This window comes from Nelumbo nucifera, chromosome 4, assembly GCF_055504915.1.
Source record: "Nelumbo nucifera cultivar China Antique chromosome 4, China Antique-T2T, whole genome shotgun sequence".
In the NCBI taxonomy this organism is placed as follows: domain Eukaryota; kingdom Viridiplantae; phylum Streptophyta; class Magnoliopsida; order Proteales; family Nelumbonaceae; genus Nelumbo; species Nelumbo nucifera.
In genome coordinates this window covers 32835110-32857513 of record NC_142652.1, presented here as the reverse complement: position 1 = coordinate 32857513, position 22404 = coordinate 32835110, and the positions used below count along the sequence as shown (strand labels likewise).

Here is a 22404-nt window from a genome sequence, read left to right as displayed (position 1 = left end):
CCAAGTCATTTGATTTGAGAGAGTCGGATGTTCAGTATTTATAGCCGTTGTCTCCGGAATATTCAAAGCTTTCATGGAAATGAAGGAGCTTGGAAAGCTGGAAATGTACCTCACCCTTTGCTTCTGCCAGCAAGCTGTTTATGCTACATACTTAATTGCTATATTATATAGCTATAGCTCCCATTTCACTCTATTCAATTACTTCTTCTTTCCCATCTGGGAATGACTTAATTGCCCTTGTTGTTCCGTACTTCAATTTCTCTCCTCTGTTTGGCTAGTGATCAAAGGGTTTCCAGTTCCACTCTTCAATGTGGGGCCCTTGAATTAATTTTTTTTTTTTGGGGGTAAGCAAACCCAAATTAATTAACTATATTATAAAAAGGAGAAAAGTCCAAAATAAGAGTCTCCTTATTCTCCCCTAGCCAGAGACAGGCTCTCAACCCAGCAAGAATCTACTACAGCAGTTTGAGCTTCATTCCTTAAGAGCAACTCTCTGAGCTGCCTGATTTGCATGCAATTCTATTAGGCTATGTTTGGCTTGATAGAAAATAAGAGAGAAGCACAAAGTTTGAGGGGATGTACTTAACAGATTTTGCAATGTTTCTTTCTTACTTTCTATTAAACCAAATACAATGACAATCCTGCTGTAGGCAAGCTTTTTAGGCTGGAGGGGTGGATTATAAAGTAAGACAAGAGAAGAGCTCTTATGTTATGGCCGCCAGACAAACTCAGTCTCCATGAAGACTCAGGCTCCTCATGCTATTTGAGAGTCCTACGTGTTTGTCAGTCATTTGCCCAAAAACTAAGGCATCCAAATTTCTAGACCAATCAATGATGTACACGTTATGTACTCAGCGTACGTACAGCTCTCTAGATCATCAACTATGAACCATTTGAGGAAAGAAAGGAAATCTAAACTGCTTCTCTCTCTCTCTTTCATATATGTAGACGCAGATTAGTACTGTAATGCACGTAAAAAGCACATAAATCGATATATGTTTGAGGGTGAAGCCTGCAAAGCGTTTAATATACAAAAGGACAAGGCGTAGCACAAATATCCCTGCTTATGTTTTGTTCTGTTGTGATTTGACTTCTCCCTATATATGATGTGAGCAACTTAGCATTGCCAGTTTGGCATTTGAACGGTTCAGTACAAACTACAAAGCAATGGAGGCATCAACAGTAGTACTGCTGTGGGGCCTCCTTAACTTGCCAGCTGTTGCTTATTTAGATGATCAGAAGGGGTGCTACAGGATTTAGCTGGTTCATGAACCAATTAAAGGAATTGGGTTCTTGTGTCACTGGCCCGACCATTAATTGGTCTACCCAATCACCCATTTTGTCATGTTATGATTATTTTAAAATGCAAAAAAAAAATTAAAAACTAAGATTAATTGTAAAACATTATAGAAAATAGGTAAAATAATTGGTTAAGTTTTTGGTTTGTTGTTGAGTGACTTATATAAGTCCATGTTATAATTAGAAGGGTGAATTATTTAAGGGAAAATCTATGATACGGAAAAGATATGATATGGAAAGAGTTTTGATCAATCAAAATCCACCCATGAATTTTGATAAATAACACCTGATTCTCTATCATATTTATGATTCAAATTTATTGGTCAATTGCTTTTTGGATTTTGATAATTTATATCTTTCTGTTTTTTTTTCTATTTTTGTAGGAATTTGTACCTTTCTGTTTAGGATTTGACTATAAGACCGAAAAAACTAATAACCAATGAACCAGTATTATAGATATGAAAACTAACCTGGTGGTATTTATCAAAATTCACGGAGATTTAGGGTGCATGTGAATCTCCCACCCCACACCGGTGATGGTAAAATTCACAGGATTTTGATTGGTCAAAATTCTTCTGATATCATATATTTCTTGCATCATAGATTTTCCCTTTTATTGAATAATACAGCCACCACTTTTGGAAAAACTGTAATTTTAAGTATTTTGATACACAAAAGACTTACAAAAACTCTTAGGGGACCACTTGATAATGGCTGAAGTATTATTAATTTTGTCTTCTAAATGATAATATACGATAAAATATTTGAAGGTATAGTAACTAATCAACTAAATTTCATAATCATTTAAGGAGCTTACAATCTCATTAACAACTTATTCACTAAAATACAAAGCAATAAGCCATTCAGTTCAGCCACTTCAAGCAGTTACCAAACAGCACTTTAGGTTTGTATAGATGTAGTAATGAAGCGAAAAGGAGGGAATACTAACATGGGTATTATTGTCCGTTTGTTAAATCAACTGAATGGTGTTAGAGTTGAAATTGAGAAATGAAAAACCAAGGAAGTTGCTTGGCATTTCCAGAAATAGGAGCAGTAAGCGGGAAATAGACTTTCAAATGAGGCTGCCCCCAAGTAATTTTCCCTTTCTTTTTAATATTAGAGTAGAATTCCAAATGTAGGGATGGGACTCAGGCTGGAGATAGAGCCTATGGCCGCAATCTCAGGCGCCAGGCCAGGAGCCAAGTGCTAATTCACTAGCTTGGGCCTGGCACAGCTTAGCCTATTTAACTAAAAACGTAGGCCCATGCAAGCCCAAAATTAAGATAGAATCAAAGTTTGGCAATTGACTGTAAATATCTACACTTATTATGTGCACTATCTTAATTTTGTAACTATTTTTGTAGCTTTAATTTAGCCAAGTACTAATTGAAGCCACCCAAGCTTGGATTGAGCTTGTTCAGGTAAACGAGCTTAGGTAAACAGAAACAGATCTCTCTCTCTCTCTCTAAAAAACTTTGCCAATTTCTCATGGTCATGGATCTTGATTTCTTGATTTGCCTTCTCATAATCACTGAACAAAATGGAATCAGAAAACAAGAAGATTCAAATAACTAACCATATATAGTTGGGACTTAGGACAAGGCCTAGATGATGAAGATGATGATCTAGGTTAGACCGGTCAAGTTGGACCATGCCATATAAACCAATCCAGTTGTACCAACTGAACCAGGCCCGGTCTATCTCGAACCCAAGGCTAGTTCAGATGGTAACAAGCACCTGGCTGAAGATTGATTGCCAACTCCAAATCAGTAGAACTCATCCTCAGCTCAACCTCACTTGACCTTTCATCCCAACAATATAATGGAACTCATCCTGATCCTCCAAATATGGGAGAAGTACTAGCCATGAGCCCCAGAGTATCTTAAAGTTCTTATGCCCAGAAATTTCAAGGGTCACTGGCTCCTTGGTCCTTTCAGTACAAATCAATCAATTATGATAAAAGCCTGGGCCTGGACACTGGACTGGATCTACTAGATCTCATATTGACATGATCAAGACCTACTGAAGCCGAAAAAACAACCTACTTAATTGGGCTCAGATATTGCCTGAGACATCAAAGCAATCATACAATGGTTTTGCCCACATTTTTTAAAATGCAGAAGATATCATATTATTATAATACACAAGTCAAAGTGGTTAGATAACAGTTGTAATTTTAATACTAATTTTTTGGGGTAGGCCCCTTGAGGTAGGGCACCCGGCCAGTAGTGGGCTCTGATCCTTTTATGTACGACATGTTGTGAGTTAGAGGAACCCAGACCCGAAGTAGCCCATATAAATTATTTCCATATAGGCAACAAAGGGTGCTGTGTTACTAGAAAAAGCTTTCTTCATCATCTGTACCTACTCTTCCAATGGTATTCATCACTTGGGAAGCTTGTCCTTCAGCCTGCAAGAGTAGTAAATTAAAATTTAATGGAGTCCAAGCTTGTGAGATGCAGAGCTGCACCATACATAATTGGAGTCTGGAGAGAAGCACACAGGCCAGCTGGGTTTTGAGTCTTTTGACTTTTGGATATCACTGTTGATCCTTGTTGTTCAGTTAGTAGCCATAAGTCAAGGGTTCGGGGGATTCACAGACCACATTAATCCAAGTTTTCCCACCATTGACCACAAGTGTGAGTTGTAACCACTGAATCTTGATTTTTTTTTTTTTCTTTTTGCATCTCTAAGAAAAAGGAGTTGTTGATGATGATGATAAAAATGAGACAAAGGATGAATAACCAAGGAATCATTCACATGAAAAATTGGTTTAGCGGTCCACATGAAAAGGGGTGCAAGTTGAGTTGCTGATTACATTGGTCTCAGGCTCACGGGCCCACTGAAAATTTAACAGATTCCTGACCCAACCCAAGTTGCATCCTTAAAACTGTTAGCAGTTTTATTGTTTGTGAAATATATAAACTGTCAATAGGCATTATTGTTTGTGAAAAAAAATACAATGAAATTCCATTGCCGATATGGATTGGAGTTGGAAGATTGCATAGCTGGCAAGCCCAAGGTCCTTTAGTTGGTGGACAGATCGGATTGGCAACCTCATCCCTTCGTATGGTAAAAATATAGCAGGTTGTGTACGAAAATTCCCTGTCTGCCCCCCCATTAATTGGGAGAGGTTTCTTGCTAGATCTTGACATGATTTTTTGGCTGCAACTTGGATGCCCAACAAAATCTCATCTCTATGCTTTAGTCATGGCCACTTGGGCTCTGGGACCCACTAATTAGCAGCATAAAGCATCTTTTAGAAGAGTAGAACCCACTGGACCGGATGTTGATCCCAAACCAACTCGGTTCAATATGAGTCAGTTCTAATCTAATGCAATAAATATTTTGAACCATTAAGTGTGGAGTCTGGACTGCTCCAATTTAATATCTTATTGGTCCGTTCAACCCTTTAAGTCGAAACTCGGGAGTCATGGGTACACATTTGACATGTTGCCATTACCCCAGTGGAAGGTCAAAAGGAACTACAATCCCTATTTTATTTTATTTTTTTTTTTTTTTTAAGAAAAATTTTTGAAAGGTATTTGCCTTCTCAAAGAAGAGCATTTTGACTTTGGATTAAAGCTCTGCATTCTGCAAACTTTATAAAAATCAAACGCGATAAGGTGTTCATGAAAAGAATAGAAGAAGAAAAAAGAACATTTGGCATTGTTTGTTTATTTGGAAGGATGGGCCCACATCGAAGTGTTGTAGCCCTAGACCTGCCAGACCTACCTGGGGAGTACTGTAGAATAGGATCTGGGCCTAGACATGCATGGTCCTGGACAAGGCCCAGACCCAACCTGTTAGCAGCACCCTAATTTTATATAAATTGAGCATCTCTCCTGTTTTAATGTTAGAACATAGAAATGCAACCCTCTTGTTCTTTTCAACAGCCTTTAATAGGAAAAATTTCAGCATAAAACCTCTTGTTTTGTGGCTAAACTAGGTCAATGTGATGGGCACTTTCTTCAATTAAAATAATTAAAAATAACCAACAATATTCAGAGAACGGACCTAAGCTGAACTGTTTTTCCTTTCCTGGGTCATCGGTTCAACCACCCAGGTCAAAACGATCAACATGTGACACATCATCATATGCATATATATACATACACAACTAAAGAATTTTGGGAAAATAATAGTTAGAAGCGGCTCAACATTTAAAATGACATTTCAGGTTGGTTCAAAAACCAATAAAGCTCTGACAGCCAGCTGTATATTTCAAATTATAAAATCATTTACCCTATCATCATTGAAGGCTTATGTGACTATTGCCAATATGGGACTCTTAATTCATATTGGACACAATGGATTATTTAAAAATTAAAAAAAAAAAGGGGTTTTCACTTTCTCTCCCACTCCCTCTATCTTACGATCTCCCTCCCACTCTCTCACTCTCACAGTTGTCTCTCCCTATTCAACGACTGTGTGATTTGAGAAAAGGGTTTTACATTCTTTTCGTCAATCTCTCTCGTTCTCTATCTCTCTATCAATCTATTGTTCTCCATCAATCTCTCTTCTGGTCAATCTCTCTTCTCTCAATATCTATATTGGTCTCTCTCAATTTCTTTCACGCTCCCTCTCTCATTCTTCTTTTTTTTTTCTTACACACTTATACATTATTAATCAGGTCGTACTAAAGAAAACAAAACTAACTTGGTATGTTTTTAACTCCTTCATTCCAATTTGATAAAAACTCATAAGAAACTCTTGGCTAACTTATAACTTGATAGAAATTTATAACTTGATTATACAACTTGTTGGTCCATTGACTAACTTATAACTTATACAATCCAATTAATACCATATAAGATTCTATGAAAAATAAAAAATGAGGGACGGAGTGAGAGAAAGACTAAGGGAGAACGATAGAGATTGAGGGAAAGTGAGAGATCTAGAGAGAGAGAGAGAGAGAGAAAGATTTGGATGTAGACCAAAGTTGAGAGAGTGGGAGAAATAGAGGGAACAAGAGGTCGAGAGATGATTGTGAGAGTGAGAGAGTGGGAGGGAGATTGAGAGATAGAGGGAGTGGGAGAGACAAATGGAGCAAGAGATCGAAAGGTAGAGAGAGAAAGAGAGATAAAGGAAGTGGGAGATCAAGAAATAAAAGGAGTGGGAGATCGAGAGACAAAGGGATCAAGAGATATATGATTTGATTTTGATATAAAATTCTTGTTGTGTCCAACATGGATTAAGAGTCCTATGTTAGCAATAGCCACGTAAGCCTCTGATGACATGGCAAGGGCTTTTATAATTTGAAATGTATAGCTGGTTATCAAAGTTTTGTTGATTTTTGAACCAACCTACAATGTAAATTTAAATGTACAGTCGGTTCTGACTATAATTTTCCCAATATTTTTTACAAAAAATAATGGGGTAAGGTCCCTTCCAATGCATTACCCAGAATTAAAAAAAAAAAAAAAAAAAAATGACCATCAAGCAAAAAGGTCACAACCTCTTGGAAGTTTTTATATATATTGAAATTTGTATGAATAAAAACTTGCTAGTTTTAGGAAATCAAGACCGGTTCACCAATTCTTTAATTGGAATGGTTGGTTGACCAGTTTTTGTTATCATCAGTTTTTTAGTGCCTGAATGAACCGACCAGTGGACCAAATAATTGTTTTGCTATTCGGCCCACATCTCTGAACATTAATAACCAAAACTTAGAACCGATCCAAGTATAATTGGAACATTATACGGAACCACACCCTAGGTCACTTCAATCCAGTTACGTCGGTGCAACTAAGCCATCAATAACCCTAGTTTACATACAATCTAGTCTACTTAACATGGGTTAGACCCACCGCAAAGGGGATGGAGATGGGGATGATTTTCTCCCTACAGGGATGTTGATAGAAATTTTCATCCCCATTGGCAGGCATGGGAGATTACTTCCCGCCCCATGGTTATGTATGTACGTAGGTAGGTAGGTACGGTGTTTTCAAGCTATCGTTGACCTAGTCAGTCAAACTGTTCGAATCGTCACTCGGCCAAGATTCCAGGTCCAATTCAATCAAGACCCATCAAACAGTCAAAAATTGTTGACTTGGTCAAGAATCATTTGACTCGGTCGGTTCAACCATTGGCCCGTTCGACCTGGTCATCGGGTCGCAAGTTGCACACTCAATGTATGCAAACATTCAAAGGCCATAACTTTGTATTCTGATGTCCAATTGGAGTGATTTTTTTTTATTTTAGGCAACTTTTCAAGATCTATGTATCCCAAGGAACCATAGGTGCCTTGCACTGCTATTTGCGCAAAAACAAAAAGCCCTTTTTAGCCTCAAATTGTAATTTTTAATATTTTTTATAAATTAAAAAATTAAAAACCGAGTTAAAAATATAAATTAAATATAAAAATACATATAACATATCTAAAACATATTTATACATATATACATATGTATATATATACTTAATATATATATATATATATATATATATATATATATATATATGTTGTGGCATGGTCTGAATTGTTTGGCACGGTTGGTTGAATCGATGACCCACGACCTGAAGGCAAAACGGTTCGGCCTCCGGGTCGGTTTTTAAAACATTGGGTAGGTAGGTAGGTAGGTTGGTATTAAAGAAATTAGGTAAATTAGATTAATTAGAAAATTGATTTACTAAATTAACTATGTCAATTAAGTTAAATTATGATTAATTTACTATTAGTTACGCTAATTAAGTTAGTATTTAACTAATAATTTACTCCTCATTGTTGTTAACTATTTACTATTAAATTAATTATTGTTATTTTAATGACTAATTTGATAAAATCCTTGAAGTAATTTATTTTAAGGTTAATAAAATTTATTTTTTAACTAATAGATATTTTAGGATTTAAAGTGGTCTGTTTTCAAACTTTAGGGTCTAAAGTGGCGTACGGCATATTGTCGACGTTGTTTCAAACATCATATGTTTTTGCCTACCAATGGCTTTTTCACCAAAGCTTAGGGTCAAAAATGGTTTTTTAAGGCAAAATTTGACCTTTCCACAAAGTTTAGGGGTTATAAGAGCCAAAAATCCATAAATTATGTAGAAAATGTTATGGCATATTTCTAATATTTTTTATTAATTAATCATTTTAAATAGAACAAGTTTGACAAAAAAAATAAATTTTTTATTGATAATAGCAATAAAATACAAGTTCAGGACTAACCCAAAAATTTATTTGTTTTTTATTTCTGATGGTGAGTTACAATTCAACTTTTTGTGTTAAATGTGTTGATCTTGATGTCATAACTAAATAATAATAATAAATAAATAAATGAAAACACAAAAAACTATAAAAGAATAAAAATTAAGAAAAAAAATGAAAACACACATATACATATAAAATACACCAAAAGTTTTGACTTAAATCCAAATTACATATCAAACACCATTAACAAATAAACTAAAAATATTCATATTTTATCAATAGAACATACTAAAAATGACTATGATACCTTATATAAAGAATAAAAGGAGTTGAAAATAACTAAAAATGACTATTAATAATTGTAAAAAACATTTAGGAATGGCTTTTTATGGATTCAAGAAAAAAAAAGACAAAAGACCGCATAAAACATTTAAATCAACTTTACTAATAGATACATATTAATTCTTTAATTTATACCAGTTGGCATTTCCATCATATGGGTGGGATTGGGATGGATAAATATTAAATTCAATTATAAATAAATTGAATGATTAAATCTGTATTGCTTTAATCGGACAACACTACAAGGCTGATGATGGGCCGGGCTCTGGGCCTATGTCTTTATATATGTTATAAGATATGATATCCGAAAAACATCTGACCAATCAATTGGAATCACAAACGTGGTAGTCAATCAAGTGTTCTTTATCAAAATTTATGGGTGGATTTTGATTGATCAAAATTCTTTTTATACCATATCTTTCTTGCATCATAGATTTTCCCTATTTTGTATCATATATGTTCTTTTATAATATTGATATACACATATATAAATCTATTGTATATATATGTAATATACAAATTTATTGGAGCCGGTCTTGAACACAAAACCCAGGAAGAACAAGTGTGAAAATTTGTGGGCCGGGCCAATTTTTTTAAGTGATTTGGATACTTAAAAATTAAAAAAAAAAATTGATTTAAATACTTAGAAGTACAGGTGCAATGTGGGTTGTGTCAGGCTAGTACAGCCAATTTATGTGAGCCACTCGGACTATAGTGGGCTATGCTGTGCCAGCAAATGGTACTGGGCAGGTTGTGCCTGCTTGGCCCGGAACCCCTTAAAAGGGAAGCCCAGCATGGCTCGAAGCACAAGCTGACATGGGCCCATGTCAGGTCAGGCCGTGGGCACCGTGATTATTTTTTTAGAAGGTTTGGAAAAAAATAATGAAAAAAATAAAAATAAATTAACAAGATAAACAAGAAAATGAAAAAAACTCTTAAAATTTTATTTCATATGAAATATTACAATAAAATTGAAATAATAGTATAATAAAATTAAGAATAAAAATTTATATATATATATATATATATATATATATATATATATATTCGGCATGATACAGGGGTTTGGACGATCAACTTGCTACAGTGACCGGGCCAGGCCTGGCATGGCCCCGAGTCATGCTGGGCCATGTCGTCCGTAGGCGGTTCGGCCCAGGCAATAACATGTCGTCGTCGGCTATTTTACAACGAATTACGAAACACTTATCAATGGTGATAAGAGATAAAGAACGTTGGACCGTGCCAGCCCGGCCCACTTGGGCACTAACAAGTCAACTACTTTACAACGAAGCACTTACTCACTTAGTGTGGCGAATTGGCGATAAGAGATGAGAGAGAGAACTTCCGTTGATGGTGAGGGCGCTATTTGAGTCGAGCGCTTCCATAATGTCCATTGGTTTCATATAAGGTATAAATCCAGTCGTATCGCTTGCACAATCTGGCATGATTTTGAATTGGCCCGGCATAATAGTTTATGGATTGTATCGGGTTTGGGGTTTTAGGTTTGTGGATTATATCACTCGTGGCCGGTTCGGTACAGCTTTTATATATATATATATATATATATATATATATATATATATAATATTATTAAAATAAATAATTTTCTTTAATTTTATTTAATTATTATATATTATATACATCAAAAATTTTTAAATAAATAATTTTGATATGATCTATTACCCGACCTAATCTAAGGCTCAGCCCATGAATCAATCCATCTCGTAGCATGGCACGATACAGGCCCGTATGAACTCAAACAGTAGGCCATGTCAACCCGACCCTCCAAAATATATCAAGGGAGGAAGGCACGGTCCGAAACCGCCCACAGCCGGCATGGCACGGTCCGCGCAAATGTACATCTCTCATATGGATCCACGAGGACAAATGAACAATACAAGGTGGGGAACAGGTACAAAGTAGATTCCAATCTGATGTCAATAAATCATTCCATCATCGAGTTAGGATTTAGGGTGATGGTCCTGAGATATATGTGTGAATATGCTTAGACACCTGGAAGATTCGTTGAGGAGAGGGGACCCGCAAGGATTTTAGAATCCCCAATTCCCCACAGTCTTGATTCAACCAACTGACCCCGGCTTCGCCTTCAGATTTCCAAACTGTGAGCAGAGGCAAGAAGCAACAGAACATCGACTCCTCTTGCTCTTAGCGCGCGCCAGCAGGTTCTTTCTCTCCCCTCTCCCTCCCTCTCTCTCTCTCTCTTATCTATCATACAGAAGTTTTTATTTTGTTCATTTCTTTCCTGTATGTGCAGAATTAGAGTTAATTTCAGTTTGCTCAGAGAAAAACCAATTTTTATTTTGTTTTTCGTTGATTTCGATATTAATATTGCTTGCTTGCAACTGAACACCAAAGAGCAGATATGTATTGTTTGGTAATTCTTGAGCTTATGACAAGGAAAGGTATTCGCTGACGTTTCCTGAAAGATTAAATTCATAAATACTTAAACAAATTAAAACAAAAATGATGGTCTTGATAGGAATATATCCCAAGTTTAGGCTCACTTTGTTGTCTAGAGGTAGCCTCTGCCTGATGCGTTTGAACAAATATAGCTCAGTAATGATTTGATAAAGTGGGTTCCAATCACTGGTGGGAGTTCAAAGGAAGTAATTCGGGCTGCAATTAGAAATGTATTTGTTTTGGTTGAACCATTGCAAAGTTCTAGAATTAAGTGACTTCCTGAGAAGAATTGAATTAGCTTAGTTGGAAAAAAGTTTGATTTGAAATTGTAAATCTTAACTAAAACTTACTTAACAAAGAGGATTTACTCTGCAAAAGAAATTAAGCCCTTTTCTAAATTCTTCTTTTTCTGCATTTTGGCCTAAAAGAAGGAACCAGGACTGTTGCAGAGTCAGGAACTACAGTTCCCTTTTGACCCCCAAATACAACCTTAGGTTATAATTAGGAAAGTATTAGATGTCTTTTGAAGGTTATGAATTGAAGATCAAAAATATTGATATATGATGGTTAACAGTCCATATAGGGTAACTTATGGGTGCTTCCAAACTCCCGGTGGATGAGAAAGAATGAGACCCAACTGAGATCGGTAGTTGTGCAGGAATGAGACCCAACCGAGTGGTTTCTGAGTTGAGGTAGTGAGAAAACGTTTTAAAAACTTTCTTAACAGAAGGTACGGCTCTTTCTGAAGCAGGTTAGCTGAATAAGGTGTGTCTATCCAAACATAAATTGGTGCCATTAGGCTTGGATGATGATGGAAAATAGTTCATAGGATATAGCATACTGGAGAGCTTGCTATCAATGTGCTGCATTGCTGCTAGATCCATGAATTTCTCTTGGTGTTTAACATGTTACATGCTTTCTCATTTATTGGCAGAAAATCAGGTGATGTATTTCCAGACCATAAGATAATTTTCCTGTTATTTTGTATTGTTAACAGGTTGTAGCTGCTGGCGTGCTTCTTTCCATCAATACTTGCAAGTTCCTGGTTGCAGTTAATCCATTGCATAAAATCATAAGTAACTCATGAGTCCTCAGAGCACGATGAACTCCTGCAAAGTCCTAGAAGAGGTCCATGGAGTGCAGCGGTTGCCCCATTCTCCATTTATAGTGAAAGAGATCCCTAAAGACAGGGACTTGCACCAACCTACGTCTGAAGGTTCAGCTTTTGGTTCTAACCAGAGACTATTAATGCAGTGAGTTCTACAATTTGATTGTGTAAACTACAATGCATATGACTGTGCATGGAAGAATACATAAGAACTATATTTATCCTAGACACATCTTAATGACAGACACTGATAAAAGGTTCAGGACACAATGACCTCAGCAAAATCAAAAGCTTGGAAAACTTGAACAGTTCATTGTGCATGGTAGGAGATATATTAGTGTCGTATGTAAATAGATATTTGCATATACATGAATATTATATATTTAATACAACAAAAGTAGTTAGATAATAAGATACAAAATTACCTAAATTCTGTCACATTGAAAGTGTCACTGTATTATAAACTTGACTATAACAAGTCTGACACAGCCAAATCTTCAAAATTGAATGTTTCAATTTCCCATGTTATGTTGCATGTAGATTGTAGAGTTGTTAATTTTGTTGTTGTATAATGAAAAGTAAGTCAGTAATTATGCTTTGCATATTTTCTCAGACGACTATGGCAGCAAAGACCACCATGCTTAAGGCCCATTCGTTGTAATCTTCAAGGTAAGACAATATATTTTATAATATATACTACAATGTTCTTAACGGTGCTCATTATTGTTGCATGGTCAGTTCGATGCCCATTGAAAATGGTGGCCATTGTAAGTTTCATATTGAAGCTCCAAAAAATTGTTTGTAGTGTATGTATGCAAGTCAATTGTATTATCTCTAGATTCTCTACACAGATAGTCCTTACATACCAACCTATTTATATTGTCTAACACAGAATTAAGTAAACTTCATATAGCTAAACCATTTGTATCATCTTTACACATAACAACTTATCATTGTGTTATGGGTATGCCATTGGTTGTTTCTCTGTTATGGTCATCCTATCATCCATTTCTTTGCTATGTGGAAAATGGGGCTCTTCCTGTATATCATCTTTTTCTTCTTGTATCTCTGTCTTACTTTCTGAGGGGGCGTGCTGAAAGCCTTTACCTGAGGCTATTTATCTCTGTTTCTGAAACAGGGGTTTTGTCCCTATCTATCTATCTAATACACCTGTGACTATTTGAATTTTCTACTTCGGACAACCCTCCTATTCATGTTTAGTAATCTGTTAACATTTGCATTATGCATATTTATGTATATATATTTTTTTGAAAAATCATATTTATGTATATATTACCATTTCTATCTATGTATATATGAGTAGCACCCTGTTTCAATGTGGTCAGCATCAAATTGGTGCCATGGGTACCATGGCAATAGGAGGATCTGTTGCCTTAGTGGCACCATTGCCATTGATACCTTGATATACTATACTATTAAGTATGGTGGACAATGCACTGTTTGGCTGAATACTGTTGCCTGGTATGCATATTTCCTGTATCTTCTGTTGGAACTGTTTCTTCGTGCTTACTTTCCATCTTTTTTGTGTTAGGTGATCGGAGTGTCATAGAAACAATTGCTAATGTGCTTACATCACTTCCTTTTATTGCCCTTGGAATCCAGGCCCCAAGGTGACAAAGCAAGATTTGATTAACCTTATATCTGACATCAATATACTTATGTTCATTTATTCTTTCCAATAACTTGTTTTAGTGATGATGCAGGAAAAATTTGAATTGCACACTGTATGCTAATTCATTAATTGGAGTTGGAGTTGCATCAAGTTTATACCACTCCTCAAGAGGAGAGCTGAGGAAGTACTTAAGATGGGCAGATTATACAATGATCGCAGCAGCAACAGTTGTAAGTTAGAGTTAACTCATAAATCTTGCACTTTGTTATCATCATCTAAGCCTTGTCCCAACTATATGGTGTCAGCTAATACTGACTTAGCACATAGATCAATTTTTATCAAAAAGTAACAATGCTCTATGGAACTTCAATAAATTCCCAAAATAAATTTTATATAAATACATTCCTTATTCATTGATATATAGGGCAGGTAAATGTGCAGTTTCAAACATCCTATGGAATTTAATTGCATTGTACATTGCCTTTTACGTGAAACTTATGCATCAAGGGGTTATTTTACTCATTGTCTGTTATGCATTTCTTTTTTCATAATTTGATTTTAAGAATGCTTATGAAAATGTTATTGCTGGGAAGGCATGGATGTCTCTTGCAGTTGCTGAAGCTGTTCCTATACCATCCATTAAATCTTTGCCAATCAGAAATAACAAACCAATAATTAAAAATAAAATCCAACAATTTAACAATATCATTCCACATTCTTGGTGTCAACCAGTTCAACTTGATGCATCATTCATTGCTAAATGCATGGCAGTTCATGAAATCAATTTACTTTGAAGAATTTACTGCTCACTTTCAAGGGTCTTTTACTGGACCTAACTGAATCTTATTGCAGTGTCTTTCAAGGGCACTCAGGAATGAGAACCCAAAATTTCTCACAGCAGCATCTGCTGTTTTTCTACCTATCCAGCCCTTAATAGTTTCAGCTGTACACACTGGTCTGATGGAGGTAATCTTCTGCTTCTTATCCTGGGATTTATTGGTGTTTTGTTAAATTAGATATCAATTTGTTTTATTCATTTTGTTATAATTTTTATAAACTGCATTGTAATTTTACAAACCTATCTGCAGATAATGGTGATGATCTCATACCTCTAGAGATTCTCTTATTGAAACTTGATTTCTTTTTTCTTTTTTTTTATAATTAACAGAAGTATTGAAACTTGAAATATCACTTGTTGCTCTGAGCTCCATCCAATAATTGTTGTATATAATATCCATTTTACTGATCTTTTGAATTACCCAAGTTCTTTAGTGGTAGTAAGTGCTGGCAATCAGCATACACTTGAATAATTTATCTTGTTCCCTATGGTGCTTTTTTTGGTCATAATCACTGCTCCCACAGGGTTGAACTGGTCTTATGGTTAAACTTCAGGATAGTTTTTCTTTTGCATTAGTTCTTGCTGCAGTTCAGTAATCCTTTTTATGGTGGTTGTTATTCTGTCTTATCTTGTAGTGTACTTCTAGACAGTCCCTTCAATTGCAGTGGTTATATATACAGAATATTGTGATTCTTAGGTGTGTTTGGACCTAAAGCACATTTCCTCTGAATTCATATTTTCTCCCTATTCATCTGTCAACATCCTTTTTTAACTAGGTACAAATTCATTTTGTTTCTTTGGATCTGTAAGGTAAAATGGAATTTCATCACATGGATAATTACTAAAATTCTTGGTTACAAAGGGAACCAGGAAATGGGAATAGGCCATTTAATGATTGCTGGTCTATGAACCTTGAGATCTCTTTCTCTGCAATGAGATGTTGTTTGTTCCTTCCCCAGATTTCTAGTTATTCTGGTTGTTCCATCTTTTCTTTTAGAAAGATTTCCATTGGCTTCTTGTTTTGAATTTACAGGAATTTTTCAATAAAATTTTCAGCTTTAATTTTCTGATTATTCTTCTTTAGCAGATGAGTTGGTTTTGTTTTGCTTTCTTACAACATTCCATTATCTCTAGCTAACTTGATTGCACCTTTTACTTGGAACTTTCAAAACTTTCCTAAAACCTTGTTCCCTTCCTATTGTGGCTCAATAGGTGCTAAGCATTTTCTTTTCCTTAGACATTCTCTTGCTCGCTCCATGTTTTCTGACTGCTATGAGTTTTGTCCCATATGCATATCTGGCATCTACATTCTGTTTTAGGTAATCATCAGTTTCAAAACAGGACCAAGCAAATAGTAGGTGGATTAATATCAGTCACGCTGTGAATGTTGACAATAACCTGAATCCATTGGTTTCAATCTCCCTCTTGCTGACAGATAATTTTTGTTCATTTACTTGACAATCCTGCTAAATTAATATAGGAAAATACTGCTGTGCAGTTACATCTTCATCTAGAGGGCTTCCACCATATTTAACTGGATTTCTTCCTCTTGTTGTTTCCTTCCAGGTAGCATTTGCAAGAAGAGTACTAGATGAACCTGACCTGAGAATGGCCCACAATGTGCATAAGATGTCATCTCTTTTGGGAGGTGCTCTTTTTATTGCTGATGATATCTTCCCCAGAACTCCATACCTTCATGCTGCATGGCATCTAGCTGCAGCAGTAGGTGTTGGGACATGTAATAAACTTCTTGAATGATGTTTGATGTAACCTCCAAAATGCATTATAATCTAACCCTGTATGAGCCATCACTATCTCAAATCAATTCCATATCCTATTCTTTCTCCTGGAGCAACCCATTTTAAACAAAATCAAGATTCATACACCTAAAAGATCAATGCATCCTGCAATTCTTTCACCACTATGAGATGGTTGTTAGGATAACCTGGGTTAGAGTAAACATCTCTGTTGGACTTTACAAAATTCATGAGCTTGAGAAAGGAGGGCCTTTTGAGCAACTCCGTTGAGATTATTGTCAGTGTTCTTGTATATATCAGCAGAAATGAATATTTCCTGTAAACCAATGCCAATTGGGTAGCCATGGATCTTGATTGAACAATGATCAATAAGAAAAGCATGATCTCTTTTTAAGATCATTTCCTGTGTGCCGAGTCTGACTTTCTGGGGCTCCTGTGAGCTGTTGATATTAACCGTGGCAGAGCCCCAACGAACGAAACAAAGATTCCCAAGACATAATGCCATTATTAAATCTAACCTTTGCGCTTAAGACAGACAAGACCACAAGGTACCCATTTGGGAGGGCTTAACCGTTGGTTGAGCAGCCTTCACATAGACGCTTTGGAGATCACTAAAAAAGGCGAAAAGCCATGTTTTTGGCTTTCAGATAGTCATTCTTGGCTCTCCAGGGTTTTCATCAAACAGGGCTTCTAGGCTGTTCTGGTGGGCCAACCTCACAAAGTCAGAAACCACTGCATGGAAGCCCTCCCAAATTGGCACTAGATTCAGTTTTGAACTCCATGTCGGATTAAGGATGTAAATGGACGGGGTGTCGTATGGGTTTGGTTCGACACTTCAACCTAAACCCAATCCACACTATACCTTATTCAATTAAGTAGAGTATTGAATTAAATTGATGAACCATAGAAGGAATTTAACAAGTTCTGGGTAAGATGGGACCACTCTAAAACACATCAGAAGTAGGAATAATGCCACCAACATAACTAAATATGCATTTACCAAATTTAGGGTTGTCAATGGATCGGTTTTGACCCGATGTACACAAACCAATTGGGTCGGTTCTAGTTCCAAGATCTGGTACTAATGGATCAGTTTCACTTCATGATCTATTGTCCTAATTATTATTGGTTTGGAATTGGTTCTACCTAGTCCCAATTCCCAAATTGATTCAGACCCAACCTGAGCCATTTATCGAGTTCATCGGATTAGACCTGATTGTCCCAATAACCAATCAGTTTGGTTTTGAATCTAAAATTACAAACCCTATCGAGTTTGGTTCGGTTCCAATTCCTTAATATTTCTTATCAAGTCGATTCCAATTTTATGTAGATAGTTGACGGTTGACAGCCCTACCAAATTGACTCCAATGCTCCATTTTAATACGCATTTACCAATTTAGCATTGTAGTGGAATTTTCCAATTTGGCTTCAATTAGGACTTCTTTTTATAAGACTTAATTGAATTCTAATAAAGAGTAGCAAGTTAGATTAAGGTAAGGGTGTAAAAATACGCTGTAAAAACAGTAGACTAGTGCTAACAAAGTTATTGAATTGTTTTTCTCTTAGGCTCCGTTTGGTTTGTGGGGAAATTTGGGTGAGATGGGAAAGTGTAAAAATTTAACTTTACATTGTTTGGTTTTATTAAGATGGGATGGGAAAGTGTAAAAGGGGACTTAAATGGCACTGTTCACCTTCCTCCATTCGAGACGAACAGTGGTGAGTCAGGCGACGACTACCCCCTTCATCTCCCACCTCTAAAATGGCATTGTTCACCTTCCTCCTTCATTCTAGACAAACAGAGGTGAGTTAGGCAACGGCTACCCCCTTCATCTCCCACCTCTCCCACTCTCTTGTTCTTCTTCTTCTCGTTTCAACCTCTCTATTTATTCCTGATTGCCACTGTGACTTGTATGGTCGTGCTCTTCTAACTCTATCGTAACTTGTTCAGTCGTCATCGCTGCTGCCTTCGGCTCGTGCTCTTCTAACTCTCATGATGATGATCCCACCGGCATGGTCATGCTCTAACATCGCTGCCGCCTTACGGGAGGAGGCAGATCGTAACTTGAGTTGTCTCGAGTTTTCCCACCAGGGTCACATTGTTTTGGTGCGATCTTGAATCCACGATTTTGGGATCTCGCATCCCACCTTTTTCTCATCCCATCCCCCTATTTTCTTGAAAACAAATATGAGAAAATGGAATATTTTTGAAATATTCCATTTTTCTCATCCCCATCCCACAAAGCAAACGGAGCCTTAGTAATTGATTTTTTTTGTTCCACTGTTATGATCTTTACTTCTCTCCCCCTAGAAATACTTCATGCTTAAATGTAGAAACAAGTACTTTTTTGGGAATCCAGATTTCCTACCCACTCTCATTGCCAGGGGGTAAAGAGTGGGTAGGAAAAGTGAGTAAGAAATCCCGTTTTCTGTTGTGAACTCAAGAATCGTTTAACTTCTCCAAATGTGCCTTTGTGCCAAAGAAGAAAATTAACAGGACAGTATCTACCTAAAGCGTAGTAAACTAGGTAGGGTGCAACCCATCCACGATAGGGTTGGATCGGTTTAAGTTGAGGTAATCCCAATTTGTCGACATTACAGCATTGAAATATTATATACATGTATTATATTTGTGGTTTTTTTGAGTATACATTATATTTGTGGCCCAAGTTGGAAACAATACACGTTCAGAAAAGTTAAGGCTGTGTTTGATTTGAAGGAAAAAGGAAGGAAAGGTAGAAAAATCTTTACAAACCTTGTATAAGTTTTCCTACCTTTCTCTTCATATCCCTTACTTTTCCTACCTTTTTCAAACCAAACATAACAAATATAAAACAAAACAAAACAAAATTAAAAGGAAACCAAGCTTATACGTTCATTGTAGAAATCATCCCATCTGACAGTACTGCATAATATAGATTACAATATTTGTTTTTTATAATATAGATTACATAAATAGCTTTAAATTGATTAGCTAATTTAAGAAAATTAAAACATAAACATTAGAAAACCAAAGTGTACGCCAACCCCCTCACTGAATTCCCATATATCAGCATACCCACTGGTTAGACTAGTTAGTTTTGAGGTGTTAATAATGTTTCTCCAATTCTCCCTCATTTTTAGAACCTATTATTACCTAGCTAGAACTAATTCCATATAAATAAATAAACAATAAAAAGGTCGTAGGCACAACCTACATATAGCTTGTAATGCATTTGAGTGATAAAATATTATTCAAAGTTATCTCTCTCTCTCTCTGGCGGCCTTGGTGAAGATTATGTATGGGGTTAATTAGTACATGGCTTACTGACCCTGGCCTAGACCCAGATTCTTAGTCGGCACAAGACACGATTCTTCCATTCAAAAACAAAAAGAAATACATCCCCTAACAGGACGACCGATCAAATCAATTATAAAACAAACAATAATTCAGTAACATGGCCGACTAGAAGCCAAACCATGTACTATATTATAAAAAAAAAAAAGGATCACCATTAATTAATTCATCATCTCACAGCTCTTTAAGATAACTAGATTTCTATATATATATATATATATATATATTAACAAATCACTCAGAACAACCTGGAATAATGAATTGAAAAATGTAAGGTAGGTAGCTGGCTATATCTATATCCACCAAATGCCAACTAAAGCAAACCCCACCACAGCTATCTGATTAGAAGGCTCTTTAATTTGTCTACGCACCAACTAACAACAACATTCCAATCAAACTAAGCTAATATCGCACTCTACAACCACTCTGTTTTTACCCATTCAAACCCAACACTACTCCTTCACCCATATCATCACATCTATCACCATCACCATAATTTCGTCGAGCACCTTCATTCACCCACCCCTCCTCCTTCTTCTTCCTCCTCTTCTTCGTATTCGCCTTCATCTTCCGCCGTGGCATCCTGATACTGCTGATACTCTGAGACCAGATCATTCATGTTGCTTTCAGCTTCAGTGAACTCCATCTCGTCCATTCCCTCTCCAGTGTACCAGTGCAAGAAGGCCTTCCTCCGAAACATGGCCGTGAACTGCTCGCTGACTCTCCGGAACATCTCCTGTATCGACGTCGAGTTGCCGATGAATGTCGATGCCATCGTTAGACCCTTCGGCGGGATGTCGCAGACGCTAGACTTGACATTGTTGGGTATCCACTCGACGAAATAGGATGAGTTCTTGTTCTGTACATTGATCATCTGTTCATCCACTTCCTTGGTGCTCATCCTGCCTCTGAACATGGCGCATGCAGTCAGGTACCTGCCATGTCGTGGGTCCGCAGCGCACATCATGTTCTTCGCATCCCACATTTGTTGCGTTAATTCAGGAACAGTGAGCGCACGGTACTGCTGTGACCCCCTGGACGTCAATGGAGCAAACCCAACCATGAAGAAGTGAAGTCGAGGGAACGGTATTAGGTTTACTGCAAGCTTCCTCAGATCTGAGTTCAGTTGCCCTGGAAACCTTAAGCAACATGTTACTCCGCTCATCGTCGCCGAGATGAGATGATTCAAGTCCCCAACTGGATCATCATCACACATATATATAACAAATCAACAAATTATTTTTAGTTCCATGGAACGTAACAGCTACCCAGATAGAGATCGATGAAGTTAAAAACTACTCAGTTGAGAAATTAAGTGACCGAATTGTAAGCAACCCAGAAAAGATTGCAGCATGGGTTCTACATATTCTACTTACAGCTTGGCGTGCTAAGCTTGAGAGTCCTGAAACAGATATCATAGAGCGCTTCATTGTCAAGGACCATGCATTCATCTGCGTTCTCCACCAGCTGATGCACAGAGAGTGTGGCGTTGTAGGGTTCGACGACGGTGTCGGACACCTTCGGCGACGGGAAGACTGAGAACGTAAGCATCATACGATCTGGGTATTCTTCCCTTATCTTTGATATGAGCAGAGTCCCCATTCCAGACCCAGTTCCACCTCCCAGAGAGTGACAGACTTGAAAACCTGCCTTCATATTAAGAAGTAAGAACCCATTGATAAACATGAACAGGTAAGAATTAATACTGAATTCTAATGCTTTCTGCGACGAGAATTCATAGATACCTTGCAAGCAATCACAGTTCTCTGCTTCCTTCCTCACAACATCAAGAACTGAGTCGATCAGCTCAGCCCCCTCGGTGTAATGCCCTTTCGCCCAATTGTTGCCGGCGCCGGACTGTCCGAAGATAAAATTATCGGGCCGGAAGATTTTTCCGTAGGGACCGGTCCGGACGCTGTCCATGGTGCCTGGTTCAAGATCCATGAGGACAGCCCTCGGGACATACCGTCCACAGCTGGCTTCATTGTAGTAAACGTTCACTCTCTCAAGCTGCAGATCGGAGGTGCCGTTGTACCGGCCGGTGGGGTCGATGCCGTGCTCGTCGCACACCACCTCCCAGAACTTGGATCCGATCTGATTCCCGCATTGCCCTCCCTGAATGTGTAGAATTTCACGCATTTTCGCTGGGGAGGTAGTTTGCTGGTAAGGACTAAAATGGAAAGAAAATTAACTGAATAGGAGTTGCCGAGTAACCGACAGTGCAACTTCCCTGCGAGGGCTCGAGTGTGGAGGGACAGTTATTTATACGAGGGGCGAAGGAGATCCAACGGTGGAGATTGGTTTTCAGGCATAAGAAATTACATGATTGCCCTTGTGTCATGGGAAGATACGGTGCGGATTTGGTAGTTGAGAAAAGCGGTACCTACTGCGAGATCTTATGTCAATTATTGGGGTGGGTTAGTTCTCTAGATGATTGCCAGGTGGGTTAGTTCTCTACAGAGCGCCTCACAAAGACCTCACAGGAACAAACCACCGTGTATTGGAAACATTTCCCGTTAATA

At 37.2% G+C, this 22404-nt stretch overlaps 2 protein-coding genes across 2 annotated transcripts; one reads left to right on the top strand and one right to left on the bottom strand.

The window, feature by feature from the left end:
- The first annotated feature begins 10816 nt into the window (after positions 1–10816).
- Positions 10817–16636, top strand: LOC104609965 (uncharacterized). Its single transcript, XM_010276417.3, has 7 exons — positions 10817–10974; positions 12210–12465; positions 12934–12989; positions 13873–13951; positions 14045–14183; positions 14806–14919; positions 16358–16636. The coding sequence occupies exons 2-7, from the start codon at positions 12296–12298 to the stop codon at positions 16547–16549; spliced, it is 750 nt and encodes a 249-aa protein (XP_010274719.1). The 5' UTR covers positions 10817–10974; positions 12210–12295; the 3' UTR covers positions 16550–16636.
- A 3429-nt stretch (positions 16637–20065) lies between these two features.
- LOC104609964 (tubulin beta-5 chain-like) lies at positions 20066–22133 on the bottom strand. Its single transcript, XM_010276416.3, has 3 exons — positions 21628–22133; positions 21259–21528; positions 20066–21079 (listed from the first exon to the last, which is right to left on the bottom strand). The coding sequence occupies exons 1-3, from the start codon at positions 22019–22021 to the stop codon at positions 20394–20396; spliced, it is 1350 nt and encodes a 449-aa protein (XP_010274718.1). The 5' UTR covers positions 22022–22133; the 3' UTR covers positions 20066–20393.
- Positions 22134–22404: the final 271 nt, after the last annotated feature.